Source organism: Geospiza fortis, unplaced genomic scaffold, assembly GCF_000277835.1.
Source record: "Geospiza fortis unplaced genomic scaffold, GeoFor_1.0 scaffold221, whole genome shotgun sequence".
Lineage (NCBI taxonomy): Eukaryota > Metazoa > Chordata > Aves > Passeriformes > Thraupidae > Geospiza > Geospiza fortis.
Genome location: NW_005054395.1, coordinates 2,619,594 through 2,636,019, shown reverse-complemented (window position 1 = coordinate 2,636,019; position 16,426 = coordinate 2,619,594). Strand labels below are relative to the sequence as shown.

Sequence of the window (16,426 nt, the reverse complement as noted above, 5' to 3'; positions counted from 1 at the left end):
CCCCCCCCCCCCGCCCCTCCAGCCAAGCCCTTTTCTCCCTCCCAGCACCAAGAGGTGGGGTGTTTCTTCTTTGCTTCCTTTTTTTTTTCACAGTTCAGTTTTCAGAATCTGCTCAGCATTTTCCCCCCCAAGCAGTAAAAAGTGCGTGGCTTACAGTGTGCTCTTTTCAGCTGGCAATTTCAAAATCAGGAGAAAGGGGAACTGAAGTGCTCTTCCCTCTGTGTTTAGCTATTCATAATCCTAAAGAAAACCAGAATTCCTAATAGAAAAATCTCTGATCAATTTGAAGAGGTTTGAAATCATGGCATGTCCAACATGTGGAGCAATTCCCCAGCAATGCTGTGCTGGCTGGAGGGGCTGCCCTGGGTCCTGCTGTCAGGGTGGGCTCAGCCCCAGCAGCCCCAGCCAGACTCAGGCTCATCTCCATTTTCCCCATCAGCAGAGTGGCAGCAAGAACAGAAGCCTTTTGTGAAATTGCATTAATGTTTTCCAAGCTCTTTGAAGTTGAAAAGCACTACAAATAACACATATATTATAAAGTTTTGGGATGAAGCACTCACTGGTGCTCAGATCTGAGTGTGAGCTGAGGAGCTTTGCCTGTCTCTCATCAGGAGAGACAACTGCAAGTCTTCACGTTGTCACAGAACCACTCTGAAATGCTAAATGGTTTTGAAATCTTATTTTTGGGTACAGAGCTGACATCCTGAATTTGCATTTTCATTGTTCAGGAAAACAGAGGCTAGTCCCTAGGGAGAACCTTTACATGCAACAACAGAAAGGAAAGTGGTCAGTGAGACCACCAGGGTGGCTGACCTTGGGTTGGGACATCCAAACCACACAGCAAAGTTTAATCCAAGCAGAACAGCTGGCAGGAACAACAGCATTCCCAGCTCAGCCATCATCATCATCCTCATCATCACCTCAGCCATGCCATGGGTTGAGATAAGCAAGGTTTGGGGACAGGGTCTGAGTTCCTCACCCCACACAGCAGTGGCAGGTCCTGCATCCCTGGGAAGCCCTTCACTCACCCACACCTTTTCTGAAGTGCCATCCCTCTCCTTTAATATCTCTGCTGGGAGAAAGTAATTCCTAGGTGGGTTCTCATCCTGATGGGCCAACTTTTACCCAGCCAAGATGCTACTCAGTGCCCTTCCTGATATTCAAGAGCAAGACATGCACATTTCAGATAAACACACCCTGGAAGGTCTCACCCATCTCCTGATCTGCCTCATCCAAGCCCTAGGGAGGGCAGTGGAAAGATTCCTGGTAAGTGCTGGGCTTTGGCCTGGATCCAAGGTTTTACAGCTCTCTGGGATCACTTTACTCACGAGGCAGAGAAAACACACAGCTCATGGCATCGAGATCCTACACCCACAGCCAGAGCTCAGGCAGCTCAGCCAGATGCCTCCTAAAGCCCTTAAGACTGACTGAGTTTTATTCTCTTTGTGCTCCAGGCTAAGGCTTTGTGATCATTCCCTGCTCTGTATGGTCCCTGCTAGACTGAGAAGCACATGGATAACTTCATTTTCTTCTTCCAGATATTAAGAACTGCTGAAAAGGGACCCATCCATTAAATCAGTCATTGGTATTCACGGTGGGAAGGGCTCTGCTCCTGCAGCAGGTTTGTTCTGCCAGAGCGGATAATGTGTTTTAAGAGAGTTAATAGAAGTAATTGGCCTTCATAAAAGAAAAGGAATATAATGTTGGAGGGGGAGCTGTAACCAGTTTCAGTTTTCATTCTCTCAGCTGAGCAAACAGCAGGGAAGAGCCACCAGAACCTCAGGGATGTACCATGAAAATGTGAAGGAAATGTCCTCACCAGCAGGGAGACACCAGAGCCAAAGAGGGATGGGAACCCAGCTGATACACCTCCAACAGGAGCACTCCTGGGTTTGGGACAGAGCCAAAGAACCAAGTGGGAAACAGGCACCAGAGAGAGAGAGAGGCAAATCAATTTGCAGAACAAGGAACAACCACCAGCCACCACGAAAACTTGAGCATTGGCCCTGCCACTACCAGAGCCAGGGACACCTTCAGGGCAGTTGCCACTCCCATTTAATCCAAGACCAGGGCCTGTCCCCTCCTCAGAGAGCCACAGAGAGGTGCCCCAGGGCACTGCCCAAGCCACAGTGCTGAGATTTGGGCTGCTCCAGTCTGCCAAAGCCCGAGTGTTAAATCACAACAGAAGACGTGAAGGTTTTTGTTTATGTAAGATTGGCTGTGAGGCGTGGAGAGAATCTGCTTCCCTTGTTTTTAAATGCTGTGCTGTGTGAATTTAATGTGCAGAAAAGGTGTCAGACAAGCAACCCTGAAGAAGAAAACTGCCTGTTTAGCAGCAAGCTGAGCTCTTGAACACCCTTCATCTGCAACGAGGTTCTGCAGGCACAGCCCAGCACCAGCAGGTGGGGGGAGAAGAGCTCAGCACACAAGGCAGCACAGATGGGTGCATGAGAGAGGATTTCACCCAGAAATCCTGGCACACACCTCTATTTCTCCTTTAGTCCAAACCTAGACAGAGCCAGCACATGCAGGATGCTCAGGTGTTTGATCATCCTGATCAAACTATTTGCAAGGGCACAGGAATTTGTTTTTCCACTGTTGCCTTTCCACTCTGTGACTTCCTTGTGGCCATCACCTTTTTCTCCTCACTCTGACAGCTGTGGGAATGATTTCCAGGAAGCCCCAAAGATCTGGGAATTTTCTCCCCTCCAGTGAGATCCCTGGCCCTGCTGCAGAGGGACACTTTCTCACCTGGGCTGCCAGCTCTTGAGGAGCACACCTGATACAGGAGTGTCAGAAGTCTGCAGCACTGCCAGCCCTGGGGAGGGCCCTGGGGATTCCCAGGGAGCCCCTGGGCTCTGCCCAGAGCTGCAGCTGGGCAGTCACATGCCAGGAACCTGACCACAGTCAGAAAGAGTTAGAGAATAAACCTCAGCCTCAACTTAATTTAAAACGAGCTTCCTCTGCCCACAGTGGGACAGTGCCCCTTGGAACACTGCATTACTTTATGACTTAACTAGAGGAACATCAGGCTGCTCTGTACCATAAAACACACACAGCAGTGGGATCTGCTCTAAAAGCATCCATTCCAATTATTTCCCCTTTCCATTGTCACCAAGGGACAAGAAAAGAGCGTCACAACTTTGTTTTGACTGAAGTAGAGGATGAGATTGTCATTGCTTTGTGACACTTGATCGATGCTCGGGCTCCACTGAAGCTATTGAACATAAATTCAAGGCGTGCAGACATCACACATGCCCACTCTGCATCAGACACTGAGCTGCTTTGCTGCTTTCTTCAAAGAAATGCAGAGAAGGGAATAAACTCAGATTTCTGGACTATTTTCTACGTAACAGAAGCAGCAGCACAATTCTGTTTGGCAAGGCTCAGCTTCGTGCCCAGTATCACCAGTCTCACTGGGAGCACCTCAGTGGCTTTACAGCTGGTCTTGTTGAGGTATTTACCCTCCAGCAGGAAGCCAAATCTTCTGGAAAAGGGACTGACAACATCTTTTAACCAGTCTTGGATAATTCATATCACTGAGCGTTCTGTAATTTGTCAGAAGCATCTATTAATCCTTAATGAGGTAAAAACTCCTCAACATTTCTCAGCTAAAGTTGCCAAAAAACCCCCACACCGAACTGACATTTCCATTGCTGCTGCTGCAAATCCTTTTACTTCTCTTGAATGAAAGAAAAAAACAAATTTAGAAGGATTCAGCCCTTGCTCCCTGACACAGCCAGCAAGAAGAGACTGGCGCAAGTATTGCTACACCAACAGAAATAGCCCATCTTTCATGTCAAGGAATACGATGTGCAAATTTTTATAGGCACCATAGATCATCACCATCTGTCTTGACAAGTTAATTGTCTGCAGTTTTTCTAGGAAAACTAGAACCTTTAAAAACTAACAAAACAAATGAGTTGAAGGATGATATGGGCAGAGTGTGAACCACTGTGGGCTCACTGCCCTGGAAATGTGCAGGTTCTGATATGCCTTAGCTCAGTCTAAAAAGAAAATCTGGAGTGGTCAAACACTGCTCTTGGTACTACAAACATAGCAAAAGAATTGCTTATGGAGCACGATCTCTGCAAAAAAAACCAGCTGAACTTGACAAATCTGGGAACAAAACATTAATTAATCAAAGCAGGGAATGGCACTCGCAGGGTTCGCAGTCAGTGGCAGGACTCACATCCTGCAAAGGGTCAGCAACACCACAGCCCACACAATTAAAAATCCAGGACAAACTGTATTAGATGACAACCTCCAGGAGAAAATATGGATGCTGGGGCCTTGGTTCTAAGCAGCCAGCTTTATGCCAGACAGCAATTTATGAGCTGTCTTGTGGAAACACAAAGCTGCCAGGTGAGCACAAAGGGGGATGGAGGGGGATTGTCCCTGTGACCCCCTCTGGGCTCTGAATTGTAAAAAAAAAATATTTTTCTTAGAATCAAAATATTTTTTTTAATCTTTCCCTTCATTCTTCATTAGTTCTTATTACACTGACAACCTCCCATGAGGCATCCAGATTTTTCTCATCAAAAACTGGAATTATAGAAAATAAAACCAGGAATTATTCTTGATATCTTTAATAATATCTTGAAAACCAGATATTATTCTTGATATTAGTAAATTTAGATCTGTCATTTAAATTTTCCACAGATAACAATGGGGGGTTATTCCTGGACAAGGAGCATGGGATTTGGCACAAACAGAAGCATAAAAAAAGTCAAGGAGCCAAATACCCAGTGGGTGCACATGCCTTAGCCTCCAATCATTTCCCCCAAATTAAGATAATTTACAACAATTCAATTTTGAATTTTCCCTGTAATTGCAACAGGTCCATATTTACAGTGCAGCCTGAGCAGTGCCCACTGGAGCCATCTGTAAGGCTTAATTTCATTTTAACAGGAGTTTGACTGAAGCCCTAGGAGAGTTGAAAATACAGTTTTGGGGTTTTCTAAACATGACTTCAATAAATATTGCATAATCTGCTTCAAAAACCAAAGATCTCACTCAGGGCTGTATATGTGACATACAATGGCCAGACAAGACATTTAAAAATATATAATCTTTTGGAAAAAAACGAACTCTAAGAAATCCAAATGATTCATGCCAAAGCTGTTAAGTCAGATCATCTCTATCATATCATCCTCAAATTCCTGGGTGAGAGCACTTATGAAAATTTAGCACCAAAACCAGCTGGGGTCTTCATAAAGTCAAAGAACTGAAATTCTAAATCTGAGAAAATGGGATTTTATCTGTAATATTTTCAGTGTAGATAAAATACCAGTGTAAAACAGAATAAAATGTGGTGAGATGCAACCATCTCCCCCTTAACTGATTGACAGATAACAGTAAATTAACAAGTGATGTTTATTAGTTTAATATTCAAATATTAAATGATGAACAGAATCAAAAGGCTGCTCCATAGAACTGAGTGACTTTGAAACCCCTGAAATTACAAAATGCTGACTTGGGGACGTGAAGTGCTTTGGATCCATCTCTGCTCTGCCAGTCCTGTTCCTCCCTCCACTGGATCCCACCTCAGCTCTGCCAGTGAATTTCCCATTCCTGCAGCCAGCAGCTTGGCAAAAACCCATTTAACAGCAGCTTTGCTTGATTCAAGGTTGCAGAATTTGGCCTCTCCTCGTTTTTGGGTCCTCTGGGTTCCATGCCCTGTGCTGACATGCTGAGCAGAACTTGGCAGGGGCTGTCCCCTCCCCAGCATTGTTGTTTGGTATAACATTAGGAAATAAATTAAGGAGTTACACGAGCTTTGCTTTACAGCAAAAAGAAGGAAAAAAAGTTTTCAGATAAGTTTCTGAATCATAACCCAGTAAAGATTTGTAATAAAAAATTTATATGCAAACCTCTGCAGTGTACTGAGTTTAAATCAACCCCATTACATAATGACCCTTGTCTTAACACATGAAGTCAAATGCAAAAAAAAAAAAGAACCTGATTGATTGTAATTAGAGCAAAAATCCGATTGAACACAGCAGAGCCACTGCTCCCCAGTAAGGTGTCCAATGGACAGCTGTAAAAATCTGAAATCACCCCCTCACAGCTCTAAAATTTCAATTCTCACAGGTAATAAGTGGAGGAATTCTGAACTACACCCAGCTCATCCCTGTAAACCAGTTCCCAGATTTAAAGTTACTTCAAGTGTAAAAAGGAGGATTAAGGAGAAATAAAGGAGAAACTCTACAACCCCCCTCTGGAGCTCTCCAGCCACAAAGCAGGGACAGTGTGCAAGACCAGAAATCTTTTTCCACAAAGTTTTTATCTTCTGAATTTTCATTCACATTTGTTTCTTTAATTTTTTTTAAATATCCCATAATTAATTTTTCAGACTCAATTCCTTAAGGGCCAGGTTCACGGAGATAAATAACCTGGTAACCACTCTCATCCCCAGAAGATTTAGATTAATTTGGATACAGCTTTGACAAACATTAAATCTCTTCTTTAATGATGTTCCTCAAACAAAACAGTTAGCAAAATATCTGAATTTCCTTGTATAATGTCACATTTTAATGTAAACATCAAATAATGTACCAAAAGTTTTACCGGAAAAAAAAAAAATTAAAGCGGCACAATTCTTTATACCACTGGAGAAGAGGGGAGGAAAAAGCCAGATTACAAACATTTACACATGCATAGTGGAAAAAAAATTAAACAAACAAACAAAAAAGTATTTTACTAAATTCACGCATTTTTTTAAAATAGTTATTAAATCTACTAAGCACCAACATACCTAAAAATTTATTTTCAGCTTCATGATTCATTTAAAAAACCTATCAAATTAACTTTTCAAACAAGCTTATATTATTAGCTTGTCCAAAAATAAAATGTAGAGTTTTTTTGGGTTTTTTGTTAATTTTTTTCTTCTTTTTTCTATTTTTTTATTATTTTTTAAAGTATACCAATACTTTTATCTGAATGTTTCCAAACAATGGCATAGGTGTCTGCAAAGAATGCCTTTACTTTACCCTACAGTGGATGGAAAATACAATACCACATCATACAGAATCTAAAACTATAAAAGTCTGAGAATGCAGCATCCCTTCACAAAAAAGCTGATAAAACTGAAATTATTTAGAAGATGCTGCACCTTTATTAAAAAAAAAATTAAATGAATTTAAGCAGAAATAACATACATTTTTACATTAACTGGCCATTTCTGGTACAGAAACCCAGCATAGTATGCTAATGTTATTGAATAAATGTAAATGCTACTTACAATCTTCTTAAATACAATTTAGACAAACTTTTTTTTCCTTTTTTTTTCTTTTTCCTTTTTTTTTTTCCTTTTTTCAAGTTGTACAGGTAATCTCTCAGCTGCTAGTTTAATGCAACATATCATTACCATTACACAAATTAAAAAATAACACATGTGTGTCTTCCTACAGAAAACTTCCAAAAACCCGACCCACATCAAAAAATGCAAAATAATGGAATATAATTAAAAAAAAATTAGTTGCAAGTCTAGCAGCAAAGCAATTAAGTGAGGATATATTTACCAATATAAACAAAGGGAATATTTGCAACTACAGGTGAAGCCCCAACTATCTTAGATCTACCGACACAAATAAAAATTAAATTCTCTCTAAAAAAAATAATCTGATTATTTAAAATAGGAGTAAAAGCCATTGCTACCTGATGAACTACCTAGGCTAAGTTCCTGAAACAAGGACAGGGGGTCGCTGTTCTTTTTTGTCTGCTCAGGAGGAGGTTTGGGCTTGGGGGGAGCCCGCAGAGCGCTGGCGTAGGACATGACGGGTTTGGTGCCGCCCGCGGGCTGGGGGCTGCTGCTGTTGGACTCCACCAGCTGCTTGTTGGGCATCAGAGGGGGGAACTGGCCCAGATGCTGGAGCACGTTGTAGTTGAAGGAGTTGGAGAGCTGGATGTTCTCAGCCTTCAGGTGTTCCTCCGGGGGCTTGGCCACCTTCGGGGGAGCTGTGAAGGAGAAAGCGGAGTTGGAGCAAAGAACGGCTCTGACTCAGCCAATCCACCTGCAGCAAGCCCAAAGGCAGAGCTGCCACCACCCTAACCCCTCTGGTAACCTCCTCCCACAGCACCCATCTGCTGTGTCTAGTCACTCTGAAAATGGAGTTCACAGAATGACACAATCCCAGGATGGGCTGGGTTGGAAGGGATCTTAAAGATCATCCTGCTCCATCCCGAGCCACAGGCACCTTCCACCAGAGCAGCTTGCTCCATGCCCCATCCAGCCTGGCCCTGAAGGATTTAACTTCCCTCCCAACTCCTGGAGCTTGCAGCAGCAGCACAAGACTGCCATTACTAAGCCCATCCCCCATGTGTTTGTACCCTACAGCTGCAACCCCAAACCTGCAATTCCGCACAGCGGATTCTCCGGGTGCACTGAAGGGAAGCTGCTTCCCAATGGGATCTACTCTAATTTAAGCACTTTATCCACTGAGACAGCATAAAGAGTATTTCATTCTTCTTGCTTTACAGCTTAATAGGCTAAAATTAAAATTTACAGCACCATATATAATTCATTCTCCAACAGCAATTCAGAGTCCTGAATGCCAACCAACTAATTATTGGTATTTCAGGCTGAATGCATTCTTGCTAATTGATATGTTCTTGCTCCACATTTAACAACTCCTGTAACTATCAGGAAAAATGGTGCTTTAAACCATAGGTATAAAACTGCTTTCAAATGAATTTCCTGAATCCTAATGAGGTCCCTTACTTTTGTCTGGAGAATTCTGCTGTCTTGCACAGCCAGAGAGACACTACACAGAAACACAGCTCCATGTTCTATCTGCAACAGTCTAAGAACTGGGCAAGAGATATATTCTGTAATTATTTCAGTCTTTAATCATAGAATGTTTTTTTTTAAGTGCATCTACAAAAATGTACTACCAAATGAGTGCAAAAGTAGAAAAACATAAAGTTTCTCACTGGAAGGGTCATACACAGGCTTCTGCTTTTTATAGAGCACTCAAAAAAAAAAACCCTCAAAAAAATAAAACAAAAAAACCCCAACAACCCCAAAACCAACCCATAGAAGAATGGATATGGAAAGAACACAAGCAAGGCAATTTTGCTAGGGTTGCTATGATTCAACAAAAAACAAACAGCCCAGAACACAAGCAAAAAACCTCCCAAAATAACCACAGCACTCAAGAGAAGACAAGTAATGACAAGCAGGGCCAGAGGTGAAAGCTGTGTGTGGTAGAGGTGTCTAACAGAAGGAAAAATATGAAATACACATCTTGAACGAGAACTTAAACCATTTTCTTTCCATGAACAGAAAAAGCAATGCATATCAAACTCTCAAATTGCAATTTTGGGGGAAGTGCCTGCATAGAACAAGCCAGAGGAATTGACAGCAGCTCTCCCTGTGCTCCATGAATCCCTCCTGACCCAACCCAACATTGGTGGCACAGCCACTCCTGGTGTGCAGGAGAGATCAGCCCTTGAAGAGTCTGGAGTCAGGGTCACCCCCTGTTAGGCAGGGACAGGATTTCACAGCATCACATTCTCACGGGGTTTTATTTCAGGGCTAAAAACCAACAGTAACGAGAACAGAGCAGTTACTGGTCATTAACCCTTAGCTCTATAAAACACATTTGGGCTGCAAATATGATCACAGGCAGTGAGCTGTAAATGTGGAAAGCCACAGCAGCCATAAAATGGAGATGTGTTTGCATGAACCATTAGATACAGGGCTCTGTTTCATATGCATTTATCGACAAAACAGAAACCATGCTTAACTACAATAAAAACCATTTCATTGCAAATGCAGTTACCAGTGAGAACTTGGTATTTTCACTTAGAATTTAGTATTTGACAGCAAATGTGTGTATATGGTACTTTTTGCATACACATCTGTCCTCTGAGGACTTTGCTCACAAACAGGTTCTCAAGCTTTTCATTAAAGCAAAGAAATGTGGGACTGGCTGATCCCAACCCAAATGTGCCAGAGTTCCTGAGCTCCTCTTAGATAACCACAGAGTTTGGAGAGCAACTCTGTGTGAGCAATTCAGTGATGAATGCCACATAATACTGTGCATTCAGCTCCTTGATTTTCAGTAAAAATAGAAACAGATTGAAGGAGGTGCCCTGAGCCTGAAGCTTTGAACTTAGCATGAAAGATGCTGCCATAAATATGGGTTTGCAATATAACATTTTCACATTTTGGAAATTAAAAGGCACATTAGGAATTTAATTCTTGAGTGCTGTTGCTGATATAAAGAGCTTTTCTCATTCATTCTACTCTGCATGTTCCTACTTCAGAATTACTATGAAATTACAAGATGTTTTACGTTTATAAAGTTTGGTGAAAAGCAATTAAATCTTTTAAGGCAAATAAAACCAGCTTATAAATATTTTTCCACATTATTAAGTGGTTTTAATATCCACACTGGAATACTGTTTGCATTTTTATTAATTTTGTTTTTAAATTACCACTGGAGATTCTTAAAGCAAAATCACAGGGAAGAAACTGTACTATCCTGGTAATATTGTTTTTCATAAACAGAAGAAATACAGAAAACAGAAGAACTGCTCCAGCTCTCTCCTTGCAGCTTTTTTTCATCTCTGAAAAGTTAATTTAGTTTCTGTCTGCTCAATCAATCAGCACTGCTGCTACCACCAGGGAAGCCACATTCCACTGAGATTCTTCCACGGTGAGGGAGAATTTAAACTCGTCACTCCTTTGATGAAGTACCAGAATTTACTAGAGAAACGCTGAGAGCACTAATTCAGTTTATGTGTTGCTCCCTCAGACTGTAATACCAACACAAAATATCACTGATTCTGGAAACAATCAATCTGTCTTGCAAATAAATCCCACCAGTCACCTTAGCTCCTTCCAGCACAAATTCAGCTGCACTTGAAGCCACTGTAAGAGACTTTCTGGGTTTAGTGGAGCTTTTGGAGAAGCCTAAGAAGCAGCAATGCTTTTTTAGCTGAAGAGCAGGATGTCACCAAGAAATGTGATTATTCCAAGCAAACCTATAACAACAAAAAATTCAGAAATCTTTGCTTGGACTGGCTTTGGGAAGGAAGCAGCTGAGCTGTACCCACCTAGCAGCTCCCGGGGTGGGACGGCTCTGCTGGCTCCGTTGCATGGAATGTTTGGGTACGGGGCAGAGGAGGAGGAGTTCACCCACAGCTCAGGGGAGGAGTAGTTGAATGATGACTGGTTACTGTGGTCCTGAAGCTCTTTACACTGACCAAGACTGTCTTGAGGAGTGCTTAATTCTTCAGAACAAGCCTGGACTGAACTAGAGGAAATTCTTCTTTGGTACAACGGCCTGCCTGGTCCTCTTGGTTCATAATGTGAACAAAAGGGAAAAAAAAAAAAAACAAACCATAAAATAGCCTTTTGCTCTTTTGATTCAACTGCATGTATCAAATACTATTTTCCCACTGAATATTCTCCCTGAAATGTCTTACCAAAAAACCCCTAGTTCTTTGCATTTCCAAAATACTAACACATTTCAAGTTGTATGTTGCATACTGCAGTCACTGATAACGTATTTTGATCACACAAAATAGAGAATTTTAAAGGAAGTGCAAAGAACATCAACTGGGATTTCTTAATTCTTATCAACCTTTATATCTCACACTCCTATGTGGGTGTTGGATCACACAGTGAGGAGGAAGATACCCAGCATTTACAGATGAAGCAAAGGAAGCACAGAAACACAGAAGAGCAAGAAAAAAATGTTCTTACAATGCAATCAGGAAAATAAATGGCTTTTCCTTTTCCAAAGGATAAATTAGTGACTTGTACACCAGGATCTGGGTAAGCAGGATACATTTATATACTGGATTTTGTACATACAAAACAAATGCTCTGGAGAAGCAAGTGCCCTCAGGAGAAATAATGCAGAGAATTTTATCTGAAACCACAGAAATTACTTGCTTCCATAAACCCTGTAGATCATGCAGATGTAAACGGCAGGAGCTCCATCAATTAACCTGTGGGCTTCAAGAGTTCAGATTTAAGGGCCCTCTAAGCTTTCTCAAGATTCAAAGCAAGTCTGTTGTATTACAGTTTATTTTTAACAATAAATACAGTATTTACACCCATCTGCACTGTCTAACAAGAGCACCAATAACAGAAAAGTCATAGAGGTAAATCAAGACTTGGTAAAGGGCGAAAAAATCCTAATGAGATGGGACAAGAAATTAGCTAAATAAACATTAAATAACTTGCTTGCAGAATCCACCTATTGTTACTATATCATCTACAAAAAACAAACAGGAGAAAAAAGTGCATGAAAGGAAACTTCTTATTATGTATCTTATTTCTGTTGCCACAGAAATTAAGGGATCAACACTTGGATATCCTGTCAATCCACTCGCCTAAAGAAATTCTTCAACAACAAAACAAACAAACAAACAAACAAAAATGTCATCAATTACTGCCCAAATCAACCCAGAAAGTATACATTCATTGAGTTTAAAAGGGCTATTTTGGTAAGCAATCAGGAATTTATCAAAGTTCTGGACACTTGCAAGTACAGAACCATACAGAATAAATCCAGTATTCCCTTTGATGTGCAGTTCAAATCTGGTTTGACTAAACACATGCAAAAGCTTTCAAGTATCAAGTCAATTAACAGCTTTCTAAGTAGTGATTGAGGAAACAGTTTAGTAAGGATACCAAAAGTCAAGAAATCTGCCCTGACAAGTGCCTTGTCTGTCAAAAACACACCTAAAACCCCATTTTGATTTCTTTGTGCATTCAGTCCTACCTACCAGCTGAAGAAGCAGTTTTGGAAAGTTTATAAGCAAATCTCTGTCTTGTAACACTTTTACTGCATTTGGCATTTCTGTCACATATTTTGAAAGGAAGAAGAAATAAGAACTAAACTGAGTTTGCACTAATTACATAAAGGCTCACTCTATTTGTCTTCAGATAGCAGGAACTGTCACAAGCTCTATAGGAATATTTATTGGTTTATTACTGCTGAAAAGCCATTGTTCCTACATCCTGCTGTACTGACAGCATTAACTGTTGTCACAAAGTATTAGATTTTATACAGGGTGGTATGACTTAATGGAGTGAGACAGCAAATTTCTAAATGTCTATAAACTCAAACCTTACTACAGCTCTGGCTGGGCCTGAGGACTCCATTAACCTCTCTGGATCTGTGTAAGACAGAAATTTGTAAAATGCACTGAAATTCAATTTTAGTTATTTTTCTCAGGCTCATAAACTAAATATTTTCTGTTTTCAGAAGTTGATAAACAAATTAAATATGTATTGTGTGAGACAGCAATGAGCAAAGCTCCTTCCCCAGCTTCTGTAAAAACCTTCACAGAAATGCATCACAGAACAAGCCACTTATGTACAAATACTGGAGTACATGCACTCAGTGAGAATATTAATTCTCACGTTCCTGGAATGCAACCTGGCTCCAGGATACTCCATGTTTGCACATCATACATTCCTCAGCACCTCAGATTCCAATAGGGATTAAAACCTCCTGTTCAAAACATGACCTGTCCTAGCTGTGTGTGCTGGCTCACCCCCTTAGAGCCCAGGACAAGAGGAGATGGAGAGTGACAGAGCCAGCTGTGTGTGGCAGGGTGTGCTGGAGCCAGCCTCAGGCAGCACAGCTGGATGTCTCTGATTTCCAACACACAGCCCTCAAAGTACACAGGATGGCTTTGTAACGAATTAATGCAGGCAGGGTGGGATTATGAAATCAGGTTTTGGACCATGTTGGAATAACTCTACAGCTGTGGTATCCTATGAGCTGGAACTCAAGCACATTCACAGCTCAACACTGAGTCAACTGGATGGGTGATCCCAGCTGACTGACCAGAGCTTCCACTTGAGCTGTGGTTGATTTTCACTGCAGATAAATCACACACAGACACAGAGCAATGACTGCATGAAAACTCAGAGTACTATTTCAAAAGCCATGGCTTCCCATTGAGCAGAGAAAACCTTACACCTACAGCAACAAGAACCACGGATCTGCTCAGGGAGAACAGCAGAGAGGCAGAGAATGATTCCACCTCACAGAAATTCCCACTGTGAGATTTAATGTGAGAGGTGTTTTGCATTCCTGACCACTTCACAACACAATTTGATATTACAAGGACAGGACAAGTGCAGGGCAGACAGAACACCCACCTCTTCTAAGCTGTGGAGCGAAGAAGCAGAAACTGCTCGAGATGCGAGTGGATGAAATGGCTCCTGACCGACTGCGTGCTGATGATTCTGGATTTGTATAAAAGGGCTTTGCTGCGACCTGTGGGGCAGTGGAGGTATTCCATAGTGAAAGCCCTGCCCCAGGAGGTGATTCTGCTGCAGGTTAGCATAAGTCCAGGACCCATCAGGTTGCAGGTATTTCAAGGGAGACGGGGTTATGTGTTCGGATGGCATTGAGAAAGGGGGGTTGTACATTTGGGGTAAATGCTGCTGAAATGCTGGGTTAGTGGGCAGTTCAATGTCTCTGCTGTTCTCAGTGAAGTTGGGGAAGTGGTTGGAGTTGCAGGAAGGAGAAGGGAGTGCTGGTGGGCTCCGGGGCTGCACTTGTCTGTATTGCAACAGTCTCGACTGGGGGGGCGGCATTTCGGCGCCGTCCCGGCTCTCGCTGGGATCGCGGTGCGACAGCTCCCGGAGCAAGTCCTGGAATCTGCACCAACACAAGAAATGCAGCAAGGAAAAAGAAAAAAAAAAAGAAGTTTTGCTGAAATCTCGCTCTTTTTGAGGTGCAGAAAACTCAGAGAACAGAACACTGAATTTAAGTATTCTCATCTTTGCACTTACTGACCCTAACTTCAAAGGATGTGACTGAGCAATCAGAAATTAGGCGCAAGAGGATTAACTGGATGAAATACCCACCTGAATCATCTCAAAGTTTTAATAACTCTTGAGATTTCCTTTCCAGTCAGAAGAATCAATTTTTTGTCATCTCTTAAGAGACAACTAAAGGTAAGGATTTCCTGCTTTACTACACAAAGTAAAAAGTTCACATAGTTAAAGACAATTTTAACCCCTTTCAAGGCAAAAGCCAGAACAATCAGGGACTCCCCTCACTTGCACAATATTTTTCTAAACTTCTTCAAAAGGTCAATTCAATTCAGCACTTCAAAGAGTCGACTAAGAGGTCATTTAGATGCTTTACCATGGCTATAACAAACCAGATGGAAAAGAAAGCATAGTGGGAGATGACAGTAAACAGAGGCAATTTAAAAATCCAGCCTTTACAATATACATGATTAAAGTTGATGACCACTGGAACCATTTTTCTGTTCATGTTCAACAGCTTCCTTTCTTGCCCCCTAAAGTTCCATCTCAAATACAAGCATTTTTTTAAAAATCTGCTTTTAAAGCAAAGGCTTTTTGTAAAGGAAGAAAAGTTCAGGTTTCACTGGGGAGCAGTGTTTAGGGAGGGGCTGCTTTGTTTCTTTTCCAGCACACAAATCTCAGACTGCTACTTCAAATTGAAGAATTTACAACTTAAATAGGCCTTAACTACACTCAGACACCTCTTTCATATAAACACAAGGTTGTTACTCTCTATCCATTCCTCATTCCATAAATACAGCACTGAAAAGCTCCATAAAAATATTTTTCCACTACAGCTTTACTACCCAATATACTAACAGAATAAAGCATAACACATAATAAAAGCATAGTTGTAAGTCAGCCTGCCAACTATTTTAACCTTCATAATAACAGCAGCAAAAAGCAATACCTTTAAGTGCCTTGTACTTGATCACAGTGTTACAGATAGGTGCCCACTGCTCAATTTTACACAAGCTCTGATGACTCAGTAAACAAATACCTTGAATATGTTGCCTCTGTTTCATCTTCTGTATTACTGGCAAGTTTCCAGTTTGCCCTAACTTGCTGCTGTTGATGTAATCCAATTGGTTGCTGAGGAAGATGTGGTAGATGAGGATGGTGATGGTGTTGATATGGAATAGTGCCTTGACTGAGATAGGCATTATGTTCATTCCATTGCTGTAACCTGGCTTGTTGTTGCTGCCTTATTGTTTCCAAAGCTACATTTCCATGCATACGATCTATAAAAATAGTTTTAAAAAAAAATTTTATCTAATGCCCCTTTTTAAAGATCTTTATGTCAGAAAAAAAAAAAAAAGAAAGAATACTTTTTATACAGTTTATTCCAGGGTCTATTATACACTAACTGCATTGCAGTGCATAACCTGGTTATTTAAATCAAATGGAAAATCATATAAACATGAATCTTCTAATAAAGTGCTGAATATTCAAACATGCCTCAAGCAGCAAATTATGCTCAATGACATTACTTATGGAAACTAACCCAACAATGACCCAATTCAGAGCAATATGCCTGAAAAAGGTAAATACCTCCTTCATATTCACTTCAATGTAGTTATAATTGCACACTCTGAATTTAAATAAAGAAAAGTCACCTACCTAAAGTGTCCC

General features: G+C 41.3%; 1 protein-coding gene across 1 annotated transcript in view; it reads right to left on the bottom strand.

Moving 5' to 3' along the window:
• Positions 1-5,362: 5,362 nt before the first annotated feature.
• Positions 5,363-16,426, bottom strand: part of HELZ (helicase with zinc finger) — a 69,927-nt gene continuing 58,863 nt past the window's right edge. Inside the window, 5 exon segments of the mRNA XM_031060931.1 lie at positions 5,363-7,959; positions 11,065-11,317; positions 14,135-14,639; positions 15,795-16,035; positions 16,411-16,426. The exon segment at positions 16,411-16,426 is cut by the window's right edge and continues 455 nt beyond it. Coding sequence (XP_030916791.1) covers positions 7,628-7,959; positions 11,065-11,317; positions 14,135-14,639; positions 15,795-16,035; positions 16,411-16,426 — 1,347 coding nt within the window. The 3' untranslated portion in view covers positions 5,363-7,627.